The sequence below is a fragment of the Bubalus kerabau genome, chromosome 4 (genome assembly GCF_029407905.1).
Source record: "Bubalus kerabau isolate K-KA32 ecotype Philippines breed swamp buffalo chromosome 4, PCC_UOA_SB_1v2, whole genome shotgun sequence".
Lineage (NCBI taxonomy): Eukaryota > Metazoa > Chordata > Mammalia > Artiodactyla > Bovidae > Bubalus > Bubalus kerabau.
In genome coordinates, this window is record NC_073627.1 from 119069944 (window position 1) to 119089041 (window position 19098).

General features: G+C 41.3%; 1 protein-coding gene across 1 annotated transcript; it reads right to left on the minus strand.

The window, feature by feature from the left end:
* Positions 1-344: 344 nt before the first annotated feature.
* On the minus strand, positions 345-6884 carry RFK (riboflavin kinase). Its single transcript, XM_055578334.1, has 4 exons — positions 6449-6884; positions 5373-5524; positions 3197-3299; positions 345-2438 (listed from the first exon to the last, which is right to left on the minus strand). The coding sequence occupies exons 1-4, from the start codon at positions 6528-6530 to the stop codon at positions 2308-2310; spliced, it is 468 nt and encodes a 155-aa protein (XP_055434309.1). The 5' UTR covers positions 6531-6884; the 3' UTR covers positions 345-2307.
* Between the last annotated feature and the right edge of the window lie 12214 nt (positions 6885-19098).

The window sequence follows — 19098 nt, forward strand, 5'->3', positions numbered from 1 at the left end:
TCCTCTGTCCATGGGATTTTCTAGGCAAGAATACTGGAGTGGGTTGCCATTTCCTCTTCCAGGGGATTTCTCCAACCCAGGATTAAACTCATGTCTCCTGCACTGCAGGTAGATTCTTTACCGCTGAGCCATCAGGGAAGCATCCAGACCTACTTACAGGGCCCCTTAAAGGCAAGGCCTCTGGTTGTAGAACCGCTGCTGCTCGCCAGGTTCTCCCTGTAACTGTTGCCTGTAACTCACTATTCAGGGCCTCTAACAACCTTACGGTAACCAATAACCATCAACCAACAAATCAGGAATTCACACAGACAAACCAAGACTGACACAGAGAAAAAGAAGAAACATCACTTGGTCAAGATTTATTTCAAGGCCTGAAAACACTGACTAATTGAAAAAGGCCCTACTGCAATTTCTTATAATGTATAAATACTTAATATAAAACTTAAAAAAAATGTAGACACTATTAACTAACTTCGAAACCACACACTATATGATTTTCAAAAGCTAGTTATTTAACAAGACGTAAGGTGACAATATCAAACAATTTTCACACTTAATGAAGACATAACCAGCAGCAAGCTATTCAAACACAAATGTTTTTACACTTTCCATGTTGTTTTTAACTGTGTTTCAAAGAGCCACTGATAATCGAGGCTTCTTTCAAGTATAGGATTTCTAACATTAAATTACATCTCCTAAGTATTTCTATAAAGAAATGAAAAAGACACAGACTACATTGTTTGCCTTAAATTCATACAGCAAAATGAAAAACAACCCAATTGCTTTTACTCATGCTTCCCCCTTCTCCAACATTAGCTTTAGATGTTTCTCTAAATATTATATAAACAGCTTTGTTCCAATCAGTTCTCTCATTTATGCACATTAGGAGAAAATGATTTTATGAATTTTTAAAATTACCATTTAGATACTCTGCCCCCAATCCCCTCCCCAAATCTGGTGTTAAAGTGGACAATATTACAATGTGCTACAAAATCCACAACAATCTGTAGTCTCAATTTCCTAAATATCCCAAATATCTGTTTTTGTTCTGCCGATATAAACAGAAGTTTGAGTGGCTAAGAATCATTTCCTAGTAGTCAGCAAGAGGAAGAAATGCATAGCATGAACATTATTTAACTGAAACTTTATTATTTATGCCTTCCCCCCAACCACAAGCACTCTTTAGCCTTAAATTACATTGTGTGCACACAACTACAACAGTTTGTATTTGCTCAGGAACATATAATCACATTAAAAATAAGTAAATTTCTACTTCACAGTTCAGTTGGCTCTTTAATAAGTTTTTTTCTCTGGCGGGGGGGAAATAAGTATCTTACATTGGGAAACTGGTATATATAAATGAACAGCTGTGTGTTCATTTAAACTTTGAGAAAACCTAAAGATGAAGTTTTGGGGTGTTTTTTCTTAAATACAAGAGATATGCAACTTCACCACTGTTCATATACTGAAGGGGTGGAATGGCAGATACAGATGCAGATGAAACTCTACATTTTGTAAATGGAAAAACTGATGTTGACCATTGTTTACAGGAAACAAAGGTTAAAGAAAAATGTTGAAGAATATCTACTCCTAAAAAGAGAGAAGTGCTATACAACACAAAAATGAGACCTAGAGATATGAAAAAGACTCATTTTACTGTTTTAAAAGAAAAACAAACAAATAAGAGGCAGGGAGTCTAGACCAATTAGAACTGAGGCAGCTGCAATGAAAAATGGAACACAGTACAATGATTTGAGGCCTTAAAGGAAATGACTAATTAAAATGAAATTTCACCAGTCTTCATGTCTTTAATAATACATAAATGCCCAAAATATAAAAAATATGAAGTCTGGATTTTCCCCTTAGGTTTATAATAAACTGTCAAACCTCTGCTTAATACAGTTACTTTTATAAGCTTTCTGATCAGCAGAGCATGCTATACAAGTACACGCATGCTAGAATTTTACCATAAGAATTATTGTTCTCATCTCAAAATGACCTGCCTGTTAACCATATTTATACATATTTCATTTCCATTATAAGATACTTAAGACCTTTCTAGTGGTATATTTTAATCAACATATTACATAAAAATCTTGATTTTTTTAAAATAAACTTTTTTAGTACTGTGACATGATGGGTTTAATTGAACGGTTGGAACATAATATGGTAACTACATTGCACTATTTAAATTAAATCACAGCTGTAGGAAAATGTTTTTTTAAAATATAACCAAGATGAGACTGCAGAGTTATGAGCAGTAAAATATTAGACAACAGTGAATGAATAAATAAGATGATTTTTCCATCAGTGGCCATTCATTATCTTGCTTTTAGGAACCTGGAAGAATTTGTCTTCTTTGAGTTTCAAATGTTCTGGTAAATCTAGTCGTTTCTTAGCTTCTTCGATATCACCCTGAATTGCTGAAATAAGTGCCTCTGCGGAGAGAATATACCAGGTAAAGATAATGAAAAACTGCTGCTGTGCTTTTTACTACTACTTTGTTCAGCTTCTCCTTAAATCTCAGAAGCTGGCAGTGTCCCTGGCACAGGGTAGGTGCCCAGTAATGTTTGTTTCATCCTTTCTTCTAGACTTAAGTAAAAGTCAATGGTACATAAAGGATGTCCCTAATTGTCTTGCAATTACTTAGAGAAAGGCATTAGCAAAAAGGTACAAGTCACATACTAAATGAAACAAACACTATCAGTTCTCTTCAATATTTACACTTGTAAAAGAAACTCTACATTAGAATTAAAACTATCACACTACAATAAGATACTCAGCACCAATTAGTTTAAATGTTCTGATTTACTGTTTCTTACATTTCAAGTACTGCTAAGCACCCATTATTCACAATATTAATTCTTACTTGTTCTTAAAATACAAAAGGAAATATATTTCACTAACTTCATACTGTTGGAGAGACAGAGTCAGTTTGAATCTAGGCTGCATCACTTACTATGTTACCCCAGGCAAACTACTTAACCTTTCTAACAATTTCCTCACCTGCAAAATAGACTAAATAATACTTCATGTGGTCGTTGTGGGGATTAAGTGAGTTGATTCATGTAAGGCTCTTAAAACAAGGCCTGGCATATTACATGCTCAAATACAATCTGTCCTGCCGTGATTATTATTAGGAGAAGCAGTAAAAGGGGCTGCAGCAATATCTAAGAAGATCTAAAAAAGAACTTACCTAAAGAATCAAAGTTCTTTTCTGGTCTGAGGTAGCCAACGATGGCCACTTTGAGGATTTCCCCATAGAAGTCCTCTTTGAAAGTATGCATGATATGAGTTTCCTACAGTTAAAAAATGTTAAAATTGAATGTATCTTTATTTTTATGGTGGGGTCACTGAAATGAAACAATCAACCTTCCTTAAATTTTTAAAGACAGGTTAAAATATACATGCAGTTTTTTCTAAACTCTTCCATTGCTCCTGTTCTTGACCCTGACCTTACAGGTAAACATTGTAACTGAGTAAGGTAGATGCTATCCCACAAATCTGGTGTGATTTGCTGTTTTTAGAAAAAGTTAACACGCAACAAAATAAGACTCTTATTAAGGCAAAAAAACTGAGCAAATACACCAAAGAGGTAATGAGCAAAGAAACTCTTTCTCAAAAGACACCATTCCATTAATCAAATTAAAAAAAAAAAAAAAAAGCAACACAGTAGACATTTGTCATACGTAGTTCCAACCAAAGAACTGGATCCAGAATATTAAGAACTTCTTTCAGTCAATAAGACAGACAATCCCATTTTTTAAAAAAGGAGTAAAGACTTCAACAGGTACATCATGTACATCTGTTATCAGCAAAGAAAAGGAAAAGAAAAACTCTAAAATGAACCTCCTACCAATGGAAAACTAAGTTTCTCCTAACTACAGAAAGCACTCCTTAACTGGCTCTGTAATAACAGTTCTGTTATCTGAGTAGCTAAATAAGAAAAAATTAGTCATGGGATAGCCTCCCCTCCCTTTCATTTCCTCCCTCACTCCACAGAAAAATATTTTGTGTTCATTCATCAATTCTTTTATCTACGCCAACACACCCTTAATCCTGAAAAATAAGCGGACCATTGAGCATAACATTAAGTAGTCCTGAACCACTTCTACTGCTTACGCCAGTACTTTTTCAGCTAGCTTTCCAACTGTGACAGATTTCTATAAACCCTTCAAAGAGAAATTTAGATGACCAAAAGATTCAGCCATATCTAGAAGATTATGCACTAAAGCTGTGTAAATTTGATGATAAGAACAGAATATGTATAACCTCAAAGGGGGCTGGAAGATGAGAAAAAGCATCATTCTGCAATTTTATCAGAAAGCACCATTCATAGAGTGAGTAGTTCTACCTTAACAGGGTGTGTGCGTGCTCAGTCGCTGAAGTCATGTCCGACTCTTTGAGACCCCATGGACTGTAGCTTGCCATTCTCCTCTGTCCAAGGGATTATCCAGGCAAGAATACTGGAGTGGGTTGCCATTTCCTTCTCCAGGGAATCTTCCCAGCTCAGGGATTGAACCTGGGTCTCCTGCATTGCAGGCAGATTCTTTACCACTGTGCCTTCTGGGAAGCCCTAACAGAGTGAGCAATAGTTAAAGGGCAAATGACCTACATTAACTGCAGCAAACTCAACTTTATTTCACTTTTATTTCTAATAAAGGTAAATACACAGGCAGTTATAAAATTTAAGTATTGTAGTTTGGTTTGTGATTCCACTTTCTATTTTCTCTAATTTATAAAATTTATTAATCTATGTTATTGGGTACACAATGACATAATCTGTGAGTTTTGGTATACTACCAATTTGGTATAAATTCAAAATGGATTTTTATAACTTTAGGATGTTAAATGCAGTCCCCATGGTATACACAAAGAAAATATCTATAGAAAATACACAGAAGGAAATGAGAAGGGATCAACACGTGTTACTACAAAAAAAAAAAAAAATCAGCTAAAACAAGGCAGTAATCGAAGAACCAATGGACAAAAAAGCTGGAAGGCGTATTAAAAAAAACAAGTAAAATAGCAGACGTCCCTCCTTACTAGTAATTACTCGAAATGTAAATGGATTAAACTCTCCAACCAAAAGTCAGAGATTAGCAGCCTAGTTAAAAAATACAAAATCCAACTATACCCTCTTTATAAGAGACTCACTTTAGATCCAAAGACACAAACAGCTTGAAAGTGAAAGGATGGAAAAGTTATTCCATTCAAATAGTAACTAAACACTTCACTTTTAAACCCTTCAGATACACTGCCAAAATTCTAGAATCTGGATTATTGTTGTGATCACCGCTGATGAGTTCTACCTGTGTATTACTCCAAATCATCATCTCATCCTCATTTATGGAGTGAAATACAATTCTTACCATGGATTTTTTAGTATTCTTGTAGTATGGGTTCCATCCTATGCTCACCACCATCTTATGGACATCTCCATTTCCAACACTGGCCCAACCATAATAAATGCCAGTAGATATATCAGCTGGAAGATTATCTACTACTTGTTCAGGAAAGTTAGCTAAATAGAAGAAAATATGCTGTTTAGAGTTTCATATTCAATATTTATAAAAGTCACATGCAAGCCTAGTCTAAATCATCAAACAAGATTCCTAGGACTCTAAGACTATTAATACCATCATTTCATACTCTGGCTAGGATTTCTTTCTCTTCTTCATACCAACTGGTTAGGAAAAAAGTACCAGATTATAAGTGTGTAAGGTACCAGGTTAGTTATATAAGTGTATCAAAAAATGTAAAGTCTCACAGTAGGAGAAGAAAACAAATACATGAACAGCTGGATTTTTAGCCCTGGTCTTTCTTAAAGAGGCTCAGAATCTCTTGAGAAGATTCTTATTATTTGAAATACACATGCCTAGGCCCCAAGCTCAAAGTCTACTTTAACAGGCCTAAAGGCAGCCCGGGAATGTACTTTTAAGGATGAGTAAGCATACCTTCAAGTCCTAACTACGAAAACTAAGGTAAAAAGATCAAAATGATACCTGGTTCTCATTCAAGTGCCTGCGTCGTCATTTGGACACAATTTACTAACGTATTTAAAGGAAGAAAACCATATTGCTGGCTTAAGAATTTAGCCTATCTGGCCCACATTACATTTTCTAAAAGGGAAAACAGGCGCCACGCCTGGCGGCTTGATCACAGCTAGACTGGGAGGCGGGAAAGGGGGATCCTGAAACTCAGCTTCAGCTTTCTGAGGTCACCACCCCACAAGCCGGGTGAGCTCTGAGCCACGAGTAAGGACGCGCTCCATCAGCCCGACCAAAGGTCTTCTGCCTCAACAAAGGGGGACCTGGGTGGAGGAAAGTGTCATCCCTGCCCGTAGTCCTACGACCCAGCTTGGAGCTCCCCCGGCTGACGTCCCAGCTCCGCTCCCAGGTGACCCAGCCAAGTGCGGGTCGGGGACTCCGCGCTCTTCTGCGCTCACCTGTAGGGATGCCCAACTGCTTGGAGCCGCGGCCGAAGCCCCGCACCACTTGGCCGCGGCAGAAGTATGGCAGCTGCCTCATGACGCCGTCCGCTTCAGGTTCGGGCTGCGGCCCCGACCGCGAGTCCGGCGGGGCCGCCGTGGAGGCGGTGCCCTGACCCCCCGGACCAGCCGGGAGACACGTGAGGGAGCTCGGCCGGCCCGCCGGGCGGGCGAGCGGAAGGGTGCCCAACGGCAGAGCGGTGCGGACTACACGCCGCCGCGAGAGCCTCACGCCTGCTGACCCAACAGAAGGTACCGGACGACTCAGAGGCTGCGTCTGGGCTCCGGGAAGCCGGCGACTGCGGAAGTAAGTACGGGTGTGGGCGGGGAGCGCGGCGGGGGCGGGCCGGCGCCGGAGGCACCCCAGCCCACCGAGTGCCCCGGGCCTGCGCACACTGTTCCGGCGGAGCGCCCCTGCGCCCGTTCGGCTTCCGTAGCCCCGCCCCCAGCCGTAGCTGGGGAGTCGCTGCTTTGCCCTTCCTCAGGTGTATCCCTGGCGTTGGGATCTGAGGCAGAGACGCGTTTTTTTCAGCCTGAGGGCTGTGAAAAGCACTATTCTCGGACACTCCTAAGTGTTTCTTCCCCCCTTTTCCTTTTCATTATGATTTGACGCCAAAGAGAAACTTTCTTTAGCTCCTTGACAAATGCTAGATTGCTCTTCATTCATCAATCAGTCGCTCTTTAAACACTTTATAAACCTCAAAGATTTCAACTCGGAAATCACCTCTTCATTGGGATTTTCACGACTACCTACCGGAAGTGATCCTCTTCTCTAGACCACTTGTCCACGATCTGAAGTTACCTGGTGACTCAGACGGTAAAGCGTCTCTACAATGCGTGAGACCTGGGTTCCATCCCTGGGTCGGGAAGATCAGCTCGAGAAGGAAATGGCAATCCACTTCAGTACTATTGCCTGGAAAATCCCATGGACAGAGGAGCCTGGTAGGCTACAGTCCATGGGGTCGCAAAGAGTCGGACACGACTGAGCGACTTCACTTCACTTCACTTCTTCAAGCTCCAGGGAGCGTGCCCTGATCTGTAAACCTGCAATCCCAGAGACTAGCGGAAGGTTACAGCAATGCAATTTTTTTGATAAGGACAGGGCTGTCTACCCACTCTCCCTCTTGATCTCCTGGTCTCTCTGAGGAACTTTAAAAGCTTGATAAAGACTTGATCTCTACCGAACTGCAATTTTCTGGGCCTTCAGACTCTTGGAACTGTAAACTTTACCTCTGGAAATCGTTTCTGGGTTGCTCACAAGACACATCCTCTTGTTCTTGAGATAGAAGTTTTAATTGTTCCCTTACTTTTCTCTACAAACGTGAGTGAAATTCTGTCCAAACTTTATATAGTCATCATTTTACCTTCAGTTCAGTTCAGTCGCTCAGTCGTGTCCGACTCTTTGCGACCCCATGAATCGCAGCACTCCAGGCTTCCCTGTGCATCACCAACTCCCAGAGTTCACCCAGACTCACGTCCGTCGAGTCAGTGATGCCATCCAGCCATCTCATCCTCTGTCGTCCCCTTTTCCTCCTGCCCCCAATCCCTCCCAGCATCAGAGTCTTTTCCAATGAGTCAACTCTTCGCATGAGGTGGCCAAAGTACTGGAGTTTCAGCTTCAGCATCAGTCCTTCCAAAGAAATCCCAGGGCTGATCTCCTTCAGAATGGACTGGTTGGATCTCCTTGCAGTCCAAGGGACTCTCAAGAGTCTTCTCCAACACCACAGTTCAAACGCATCAATTGTTCGGCGCTCAGCCTTCTTCACAGTCCAACTCTCACATCCATACATGACCACAGGAAAAACCACAGCCTTGACTAGACAAACCTTTGTTGGCAAAGTAATATCTCCGCTTTTTAATATGCTATCTAGGTTGGTCATAACTTTCCTTCCAAGGAGTAAGGGTCTTTTAATTTCATGGCTGCAGTCACCATCTGCAGTGGTTTTGGAGCCCAGAAAAATAAAGTCTGACACTGTTTCCCCTGTTTCCCCATCTATTTCCCATGAAGTGATGGGACTGGATGCCATGATCTTCATTTTCTGAATGTTGAGCTTTAAGCCAACTTTTTCACTCTCCACTTTCACTTTCATCAAGAGGCTTTTTAGTTCCTCTTCACTTTCTGCCATAAGGGTGGTGTCATCTGCATATCTGAGGTTATTGATATTTCTCCTGGTAATCTTGATTCCAGCTTGTGCTTCTTTCAGTCCAGTGTTTCTCATGATGTACTCTGCATATAAGTTAAATAAGCAGGGTGACAATATGCTTACCCTGTGTTCCAATTATCTTCTCCCTATATTGGTACTGAGAAATGGGCTATTGCCCGCCAAATCAGTAAACAAAGAATGTCACATCATTAGAGATTATAGCCCTCCAAAGTGAGCTGGTGAGCCCTGAGGGAACTCTGGAAGGAAAGAATGCCTGCCATCTAGTAACCATCAGACTGTAGCCACTACCTACTGGTGAGTGCTGACCGAATGCAGGATGTGAAACTGTAGGATATTGGCCCCAGATAGCTGAGGTGCTTATCAAAGGAATGATTTCAGTGAGCCCAGACTCTTGCATAGTCTCATACATAGAAAAGCACTGAATTTATGAACTTGGGATACCTAGTTTTCCTTAATTAACAATAATCTTTTGACCTTTGGAGTAACTGCCCTTTGTTGCAAAACTTCTGTATAACCTTGACTCCCCCACCCCTCATTTCTACAGAGCAGTTCTCTCAGGGTTACTTGAGATGCTGCCTTTGGGGCTTGAAGTCCTAAAAACTCCCACCAAACATAACATAACTCAAGTTTTAGGTTGAATATTTTTTAAGTTGACAGTACCAAAGGGGGCTTTGTTGGTATCACTGTTTTATTTACCTAACACTAGCATAGCACCTGTGTTGTTGTTCAGTCACTCAGTTGTGTCTGACTCTTTGTGACTCTGTGGACTGCAGCATGCTAGGCTTCCCTGTCCTTCACCATCTCCCGGAGTTTGCTTAAACTCATGTCCATTGAGTCAACAATGCCATTCAAACATCTCGTCCTCTGTTGTCCCTTTCTCCTCTTCCTGCATAGCACCTGGTTTATAGCAAACATTTTGTAAGTATCTGCAGAAGGAATGAATTAATGAGCCCAGTGTTCACCAAGCACAATACAGGGTGCTTGGGGAACAAAAGTGTCTGAGACAAAGACTTGGCCCTCAGAAGACTCAGTTTAGTGGGGGAGACCTATTGGGAAGCCTGATAACATAGCATTCTATGCTGTAAATAGGCCAATGAAGTCCTGATAAAGTGCTTGGAAAGTTGCCAGTGGGAGAAGCCTGCACATAAAAGGCATTTTGTGTAGTTAATGGTGAAGTGCGTAGGAGCTAGAGCTAGATAAGCCAGGGTTTGAATGCAGGCTCTGCCTCATTAATTGCTGGGTGACTTTAGGCAAAATACTCTGTCTGAGTCTCAGTGTTCTTATCAACTAAATGGGGATATTAATAATTTTGTGGGTTTTAAGTGAGATAATGTGTGCACTGCACTTAACAAATTGCCTGGCCTAACAGCAACAATGGCAGGAGCATCTTTATCAGTGATACACTAAATAAGAAAAGCCTAGATATACAGCAGCTTGCGCAACTCAATACCAGAAAAACAAACAACCCAATCAAAAAGTGGGCAGAAGACCTAAGCAGACATTTCTCCAAAGAAGACATACAAATGGCTAATAAACACATGAAAAGATACTCAACACCGCTCATTATCAGAGAAATGCAAGTCAAAGCTACAATGAAATATCACCTCATGTCGGTCAAAATGGCCATCACCAAAACACCTGCAAACAATAAATGCAGGAGAGGGTGTGGAGAAAAGGGACTCCTCCTGCACTCTTGGTGGCAATGTTAATTGATATAGCCACTATGGAAGACAGTGTGGAGATTCCTTTAAAAACTAGAAATAAAACTACCATATGCCCCAACAATTCCACTACTGGGCATGCAACCTGAGAAAACCATAATTGAAAAAGACACATGTAGCCCAATGTTCATTGCAGCACTAGTTACAATAGCTAGGACCTGGAGGCAACCTAGATGTCCATCAACAGATGAATGGATAAATATGAATGGTACATATATACAATGGAATATTCAGTTCAGTTCTATCGCTCAGTTGTGTCTGACTCTTTGTGACCCCATGAACCGCAGCACGCCAGGCCTCCCTGTCCATCGCCAATTCATGGAGTTTACCCAAACCCATGTCCATTGAGTTGGTGATGCCATCCAACCATCTCATTCTCTGTCGTCCCCTTCTCCTGCCCTCAATCTTTCCCAGCATCAGGGTCTTTTCTATTGAGTCAGCTCTTCGCATCAGGTGGCAAAAGTATTGGAGTTTCAGCTTCAGCATCAGTCCTTCCAATGAACACACAGGACTGATTTCCTTTAGGATGGACAGGTTGGATCTCCTTGCAGTCCAAGGGACTCTCAAGAGTCTTCTCCAACACCACAGTTCAAAAGCATCAATTCTTTTGCACTCAGCTTTTTTTATAGTCCAGCTGTCACATCCATACATGACCACTGGAAAAACCATAGCCTTGACTAGATGGACCTTTGTTGGCAAAGTAATGTCTCTGCTTTTGAATATGCTGTCTAGGTTGGTCATAGCTTTCCTTTCAAGGAGTAAGTGTCTTTTAATTTCCTGGCTGCAATCACCATCTGCAGTAATTTTGGAGCCCAGAAAAATAAAATAAGCCACTGTTTCCCCATCTATTTGCCATGAAGTGATGGGACCAGAGGCCATGATCTTAGTTTTCTGAATGTTGAGCTTTAAGTCATCTTTTTCACTTTCCTCTTTCACCTTCATCAAGAGGCTCTTTAGTTCTTCTTCACTTTCTGCCATAAGGGTGGTGTCATCTGCATATCTGAGGTTATTGATATTTTTCCTCAACCATAAAAGAATGCATTTGAGTCAGTTCTAATAAGGTAGATTAACCTAGAGCCTAGTATACAGAATACAGTAAGTCAGAAAGAGGAAAACAAATATGGTATATTAGCATATATATATGGAATCTAGAAAGATGGTATTGATGAACAAATCTGCAGGGTGGCAATGGAGATACAGACATAGAGAACAGATTTGTGGACACAGTCAGAGAAGGACAGGGTGGGACAAATGGAGAGTGTAGTATGGAAACAGATACATTCAGTTCAGTTCAGTTGCTCAGTTGTGTCTGACTCTTTGCAACCCCATGAATCACAGCACGCCAGGCCTCGCTGTCCATCACCAACTCCCGGAGTTCACTCAAACTCACATCCATTGAGTCGGTGATGCCATCCAGCCATCTCATCCTCTGTCATCCCCTTTTCCTCCTGCCCGCAATCCCTCCCAGCATCAGAGTCTTTTCCAATGAGATACATTACCATATGTAAAATAGATAGTCAGTGGGAATTTGCTGTATGACTCCGAAAACTCAAATTGGGGCTCTGTGACTACTAGAGTGATAGGATGGGATGGAACGTGGGCGAGAAGTTCAGAAGGGAGGGGACATATGTATGCCTATGGCTGGTTCATGTTGATGCATGGTAGAAACCAGCACAATGTATTAAGGCAATTATCCTTCAGTTAAAAATAAATTAATTTAAAAAAAAAGAAAAGCCTAGAGATCAGAGCCTGGGAAAGGATATATGATGGGTCCTACTCCTTCAACATTACAAGAAGTGTGACAATTAAATGAAGTAAAATAATTAAATGAGTCCGGATAAATGAGGAGGAGTGGTCTTAATGAAATGGGTAATAAGTACTTCTGACAGTATTTCACATAACCCTCATATCAGCTTTGGAGTAAAGCATTAACCCCAATTTAAAAAGAGGGAAAGGGAGATTTGGAGAATTTCTAAGATGAGGCATTTGGGCTCCAATTTTTTAAACTGTGTGTTGACATGTCAATTACTATGCCTAAATACTGTGTTATCAGCACAGGATATGAAAAGCAAAAGCCTAACTCTTTTCTACTGCTACTCAATAGCCCTCAATGGCTCCCTGGTACAACAGAATAAAATAGCCTTTCAAGGGTCCCCTTCAATTTACCATCTGGGTTTTATCTCTAAGGACTCCCCTCAAGTACTTTATAGACTAGTCTAGTCAGAGACACCCCCACACACACACACCCCACTTCAGTGGCCAAAGAATATGCTTGAAACAATTCTGGTGATTATTCTGTAGCCTAAAGCAGTGATCCCCAACCTTTTTGGCACCAAGGACTGGTTTTGTGGAAGAAACGTTTTCCACAGACCAGGGATGGGGGATGGTTTCAGGATGATTCAAGCACATAACACTTACTGTGCACTTTATTTCCATTATCATTACATAAGCTCCACCTCAGATCATCAGGCAATAGATCACGGAGGCTGGGGACCCCTGACCTAATGGATTTATTGCTTTTCCCACTCCTTTGACTATAAAAATATGCTACAGCATTTTCAGATGTAAATCTAGAGTGTGTATGTCTGTGTGTCTTTATGAAGCTCCGAACTTTTAACCAAAGAAATATTAGAAATATGCTTTTAGATTTGCCCTATGAGCTGCACTGGCAGCATCATTTCCTCTGCAGTAGGCAAAGAGCATACTTCTCTGCTGTTGAGTTTACTTTCAACAGGAAGAGAGAGCACAGTGGGGAATCAAGCAGGAGCAGAACTAGAGAGACTTGTGAAGTAAAAAGAGAGGGCCCACCATAATTAAACAATGAACAATTAAAAAAGTGAATTTAAAGAACTCTTAAAACTCAACAATAAGAAAACAATCCAGTTTTTAAAAATGGACAAATAGTCTGGACAGAACCTCACCAAAGAATCTATAAAGATGTCAAGTACATATTTGAAGACATGCAACATCATATGTCATTAATGAATTACAAATTAAAACAACAATGAGATACCACTACCTATTAGAATGGCTAAAACCCCAAACACAGACAATACTAAATGCTAACAAGGTTGTGGAACTTCAGGAACTTTCATTCATTGCTGCTAGGAATGCAAAATGGTACAGCCAGTTTGGAAGACAGTTTGGCAGTTTCCTACAAAGGTGAACATAATCTTCCTGTATGATCCAACAGTTTTGGTATTTATCCAATGAGTTAAAAACGTATATCCTCACAAACCCTGCACATTTATGTTTATATGTTTATAGTAGCTTCATTCAGAATTGCAAAACTTAGAAGTATAAAAAATTAAACAAAAACCTCAAATAGAGTTGGAAGACCATAAGGGGGAACTCTCTATCTCTGGGCAGATAGCAGAGCTCAACTGGAAGAAGACTCCTTCCCTGGCAAGAACTCAGCCAAAAAAAAAGCCATAGACTCTTTATTTGCTATATAAGCTTCCTTGGTGGCTTGCACAGTAAAGAATCTGTCTGCAGGTGCAGGAGACCCAGCTGGATCCCTGAGTAGGGAAGATCCCCTGGAGAAGGGAATGGCAACCCACTCCAGTATTCTTGCCTGGAGAATTTCATGGACAGAGGAGTCTGGTGAGCTACAGTCCATGTGGTTGCAAAGAGTTGGACATGACTGAGTGACTAACACTTTCATTTTTCCAAAATTCCTTTTCCTCTCTATAAAAGCATTCTCCTTCCCTTTCTATGTAGGGGACTTGTACATGATTTACAATGGTTGCTAACCCCAAATACAATTCTCTGCTAATCCCAAATAGACCCATCTTTGCTGGAGAAATATCTAGTAGTCTATTCATTTCAAGTCAACATTTTTGTGACTAGTAGGAGACCACAAAAGACTTTTGATGGGGTCTTCTCTGGTCATCCAGTGGTTAAGAGTCTGCCTGCCAAATGCAGGGGACACAGGTTCAATCCCTGGTCTGGGAAGATGCCACAGGGCAACTAACCCCAGGCATCACAACTCCTGAGTCGGTACTATAGAGCCCTTGAACTCAGCTACTGAGCTTGTGTGCAGCAGAGCTGAAGCCTGTGTGTCCTAGAGCCTGTGCTGTGCAAAAAGAGACACCTTCACACCAAAACGAAGAGTAGCCCAGGCCACAACTACAGAAAGCCTGCGCACAGCAAGGAAGACCCAGTGCAGCCAAAAAAAAAAAAGCCTCCTGATAGCTCTGGGGCTGGTGAGCACGCAGTTCTGATGACCACAGTTGAGCCACTGCCACTCACTGCTTTCTCACAGGCCCTAGAGTTCCTGGATCTGAGTTTGCGCCCTCTTTGCTTTACTCAGGTTTTATCTCTCCAGGTTTTACTCAGGATATATGCAAAGGTTTCTCTGTTCTGGTTAAGGCCTTGTTCTATATTAAAGTATTCATTTGGCACTTTGCTCTGATTTTGCGATCAGAATGATTCACTGAAACTGGCTAGTCCTGGCCATTCATCGAAATCAGGGGTTGTTTCTCTGAAACTGTTTCTGAAGAATGGCCAGGATTTTTCAGATTTGACCTATTCCTTTGGAATGGCTGTCTTTTGGAGATGGCTGAAAAAAAGTCTCTGGCCTGGCTCCCACCAAACCAACCTGTCTTCTTAAAACTGGCTGGGGTTAGCTTGCAAGCTGTTTAAATTGAGCCATTTATGCTTTAAGTTGCTTAAGCCATTTGAGAATTGTCCTTTGTTCTAAAGGAAAAATCTCTAGGATGGGGGTTTCCAGTTATGTAAGTATTTTGAGGGAAGCCACACATAGGGACTCAGGCCAATTTTATGTTTAAAATCCATGGCCCTTCTTCATGCATATTTCTAACTAAATGGACCAATATGACCAAAGGCAATTTAGAGTAACAGTGACCACTATAGGGAATTTTTGAAATCTCCAAACTTAATTTTCTTAAAATTGAACTGGAATACAATAACTCAAAAATCTCCAGAGTTCAGTGGAACATTTATTTCAAATATCCCAACATTATCAGTAAACTAAAATTACTCTCTGCAAAATAAAATTTTAAGATTAACTGAGGCAAGGTGTTGGTACAGTGGTTAGGACCACTTCTGCCTTCACTTCTATGCCAACTACCTCTCCACTTTACCCTAAAATCCCCTATACTGATTCTCTTGTCAAATTTCTCCTTTTCTCTGAAACTCTCCTACCCCTTTACCCCCAGAACTCCCATGTATACAGGAGTTATCCATGTTAGTAAACTTCTGTTTGTTTTTCTCATTTTAATCTGCCTTTTATTACAAAGGGGTCTCTGCCAAGAACCTGAATGTAAACAGAAAATTATTGTTTCTCCTCTATACCTGTTGATGTGCTGTAGTGAATTTATTATAGTCAGGTGTTGGGCTGCCTCCAACAGGTCTGCAAGTCCTGTATTTGCCCAGCTTCAAGACCAAAGAAAGAGCCTGAAATCAGCCTCAGAGACTCAATGGTTTAATGGATGGAGAAAACTTGCATGACTGAAGCAAGGTCCTGGAGCAGCCAGCACCCCAGCCTTCACTCCTTCTGGGGAGAGGGAGGTTACCAGTTATAGGGGGAATTGATAACAGTTGGCTCATTGTTTACCAGGGAAACCAGCGGTGGGCACACCCCTCACCGCCCCTCACCACCCCTTTGATCTCCTAGTGGAGATATTCTAACCTAAAGCTATTAATAAAACAATCACTGGCCGGAGCCAGGATGTAAAAAGGCCCGTCACATGAGTAGGGTATATGTGAAGCAGGCACTGGTTGAGCAGGAAATGTACAGAGACCAAGAGAACGGCCATCTTGAGTGCCCTGATCATACATAAAGGGGCTGGCTGAGGTGTAAATGTCTTCAGAATGCCATTCTTGAAAACAGACATGTAAGATCTCACATGAAACCCCAATATAAAAGAGAAATGAAGCAAAAAAAAAAGTATCACCCCAGTGTATTTTGTAGTTTAAATGTAGAAAATTCACTTTCTATAGTATCAGTTCAGTTCAGTTGCTCAGGCCTATCCGACTCTGTGACCCCATGGACTGCAGCATGCCAGGCTTCTCTGTCTATCACTAACTCCTGGAGTTTACTCAAACTCATGTCCATTGAGTCAATGATGCCATCCAACCATCTCATCCTCTGTCATCCCCTTCTCCCCCCGCCCTCAGTCTTTCCCAGCAGCTGGGTCTTTTCAAATGAGTCAGCTCTTTGCATCAGGTGGCTAAGTATTAGAGTTTCAGCTTCAACATCAGTCCTTCCAATGAATATTCAGGACTGATTTCCTTTAGGATGGACTGGTTGGATCTCCTTGCAGTCCAAGGGACTCTCAAGAGTCTTCTCCAACACCACAGTTCAAAAGCATCAATTCTTCAGCACTCAGCTTTCTTTATAGTCCAGCTCTCACATCCATACATGACTACTGGAAAAACCATAGCCTTGACTAGACGGACCTTTGTTGGCAAAGTAATGTCTCTGCTTTTTAATATGCTATCTAGGTTGGTCATAACTTTCCTTCCAAGGAGTAAGCATCTTTTAATTTCATGGCTGCAGTCACCATCTGCAGTGATTTTGGAGCCCAAAAAAATAAAGTCTGACACTGTTTCCCCATCTATTTCCCATGAAGTGATGGGACCGGATGCCATGATCTTCGTTTTCTGAATGTTGAGCTTTAAGCCAGCTTTTGCCAGCTGGAAATCTTGATTCCAGCTTGTGTTTCTTCCAGTCCAGCGTTTCTCATGATGTACTCTGCATATAAGTTAAATAAGCAGGGTGACAATATACAGCCTTGATGTACTCCTTTTCCTATTTGGAACCTGCCTGTTGTTCCATGTCCAGTTCTAACTATTGCTTCCTGACCTGCACAGAGATTTCTCAAGAGGCAAGTCAGGTGGTCTAGTATTCCCATCTCTTTCAGAATTTTCCACAGTTTGTTGTGATCCACACGGTCAAAGGCTTTGGCATAGTCAATAAAGCAGAAATAGATGTTTTTTCTGGAACTCTCTTGCTTTTTAATGATGCAGTGGATGTTGACAATTTGATCTCTGGTTCCTCTGCCTTTTATAAAACCAGCTTGAACATCTGGAAGTTCACGGTTCTCGTATTGTTAAAGCCCGGCTTGGAGAATTTTGAAGATTACTTTGCTAGTGTGTAAGGCAAAGGCACCCCACTCCAGTACTCTTATCTGGAAAATCCCATGGATGGAGGAGCCTGGTAGGCTGCAGTCCATGGGGTCGCTACAAGTTGGATGTGACTGAGTGACTTCACTTTGACTTTTCACTTTCACGCATTGGAGGAGGAAATGGCAACCCAATCCAGTGTTCTTGCCTGGAGAATCCCATGGACAGAGGAGCCTGGTGGGCTGCTGTCTATGGGGTCGCACAGAGTCAGACACGACTGAAGCGACTTAGCAGCAGTAGCAGCAGAAGCAAAATGAGTACAATTGTGTGGTAGTTTGAGCATTCTTTGGCATTGTCTTTCTTTGGGGTTGGAACGAAAACTGACTTTTTTCCAGTCCTGTGGCCACTGCTGACTTTTCCAAATTTGCTGGCTTATGGAGTGCAGCACTTTCACAGCATCATCTTTTAAGGTTTGAAATAGCTTAACTGGAATTCCATCACCTCCTCTAGCTTTGTTTGTAGCGATGCTTCCTAAGGCCCACTTGACTTCACATTCCAGGATGTCTGGCTCTAGGTCAGTGATCACACCATCGTGATTATTTGGGACGTGAAGATCTATTTTGTACAGTTTTTCTGTGTATTCTTGCCACCTCTTCTTAATATCTTCTGCTTCTGTTAAGCCCATACCATTTCTGTCCTTTATTGAGCCCATCTTTGTATGAAATGTTCCCTTGGTAGCTCTAAGACTTTTTTGAAGAGATCTCTGGTCTTTCCCATTCTATTGTTTTCCTCTATTTCTTTGCATTGAACGCTGAGGAAGGCTTTCTTCTCTCTCCTTGCTATTCTTTGGAACTCTGCATTCAGTGGGTATATCTTTCCTTTTCTCCTTTGCTTTTTGCTTCTCTATTTTTCACAGCTATTTGTAAGGCCTCCTCAGACAGCCATTTTGCTTCTTTGCATTTCTTTTTCTTGGGGATGTTCTTAATCCCTGTCTCCTGTAAAATGTCACAAACCTCTGTCCATAGTTCATCAGGCACTCTATCTATCAGATCTAGTCCCTTAAATCTATTTCTCACTTCCACTGTATAATTGTAAGGGATTTGATTTAGGTCATACCTGAATGGTCTAGTGGTTTTCCCTACTTTCTTCAATTTAAGTCTGAATTTGGCAATAAAGAGTTTATGATCTCTGCCACAGTCAGCTCCCAGTCTTGTTTTTGCTGACTGTATAGAGCTTCTCCATCTTTGGCTGCAAAGAATATAATAAATCTGATTTTGGTGTTGACAATCTGGTGATGTTCATGTGTAGAGTCTTCTCTTGTGTTGTTGGAAGAGGGTGTTTGCTATGTCCAGTGAGTCCTCTTGACAAAACTCTATTAGCCTTTTCCCTGCTTCTTTCTATACTCCAAGGCCAAATTTGCCTGTTACTCCAGGTATCTCTTGACTTCCTACTTTTGCATTCCAGTCCCCTATAATGAAAAGGACATCTTTTTGGGGTGTTAGTTCTAAAAGGTCTTGTAGGTCTTCATAGAACCATTCAACTTCAGCTTCTTCAGTGTTACTGGTTGGGGCATAGACTTGGATTGCCGTGATATTGAATGGTTTGCCTTGGAAACGAACAGAGATCATTCTGT

Coding starts and splice junctions, on each gene's coding strand:
- RFK (XM_055578334.1), bottom strand. CDS start 6,530: ATGAGGCAGCTGCCATACTTCTGCCGCGGCCAAGTGGTGCGGGGCTTC. Junction 5,525..6,448: donor GCAGTTGGGCATCCCTACAG/GTGAGCGCAGAA, acceptor TCTTCTATTTAG/CTAACTTTCCTGAACAAGTA. Junction 2,439..3,196: donor AAAGAACTTTGATTCTTTAG/GTAAGTTCTTTT, acceptor TTCTCTCCGCAG/AGGCACTTATTTCAGCAATT.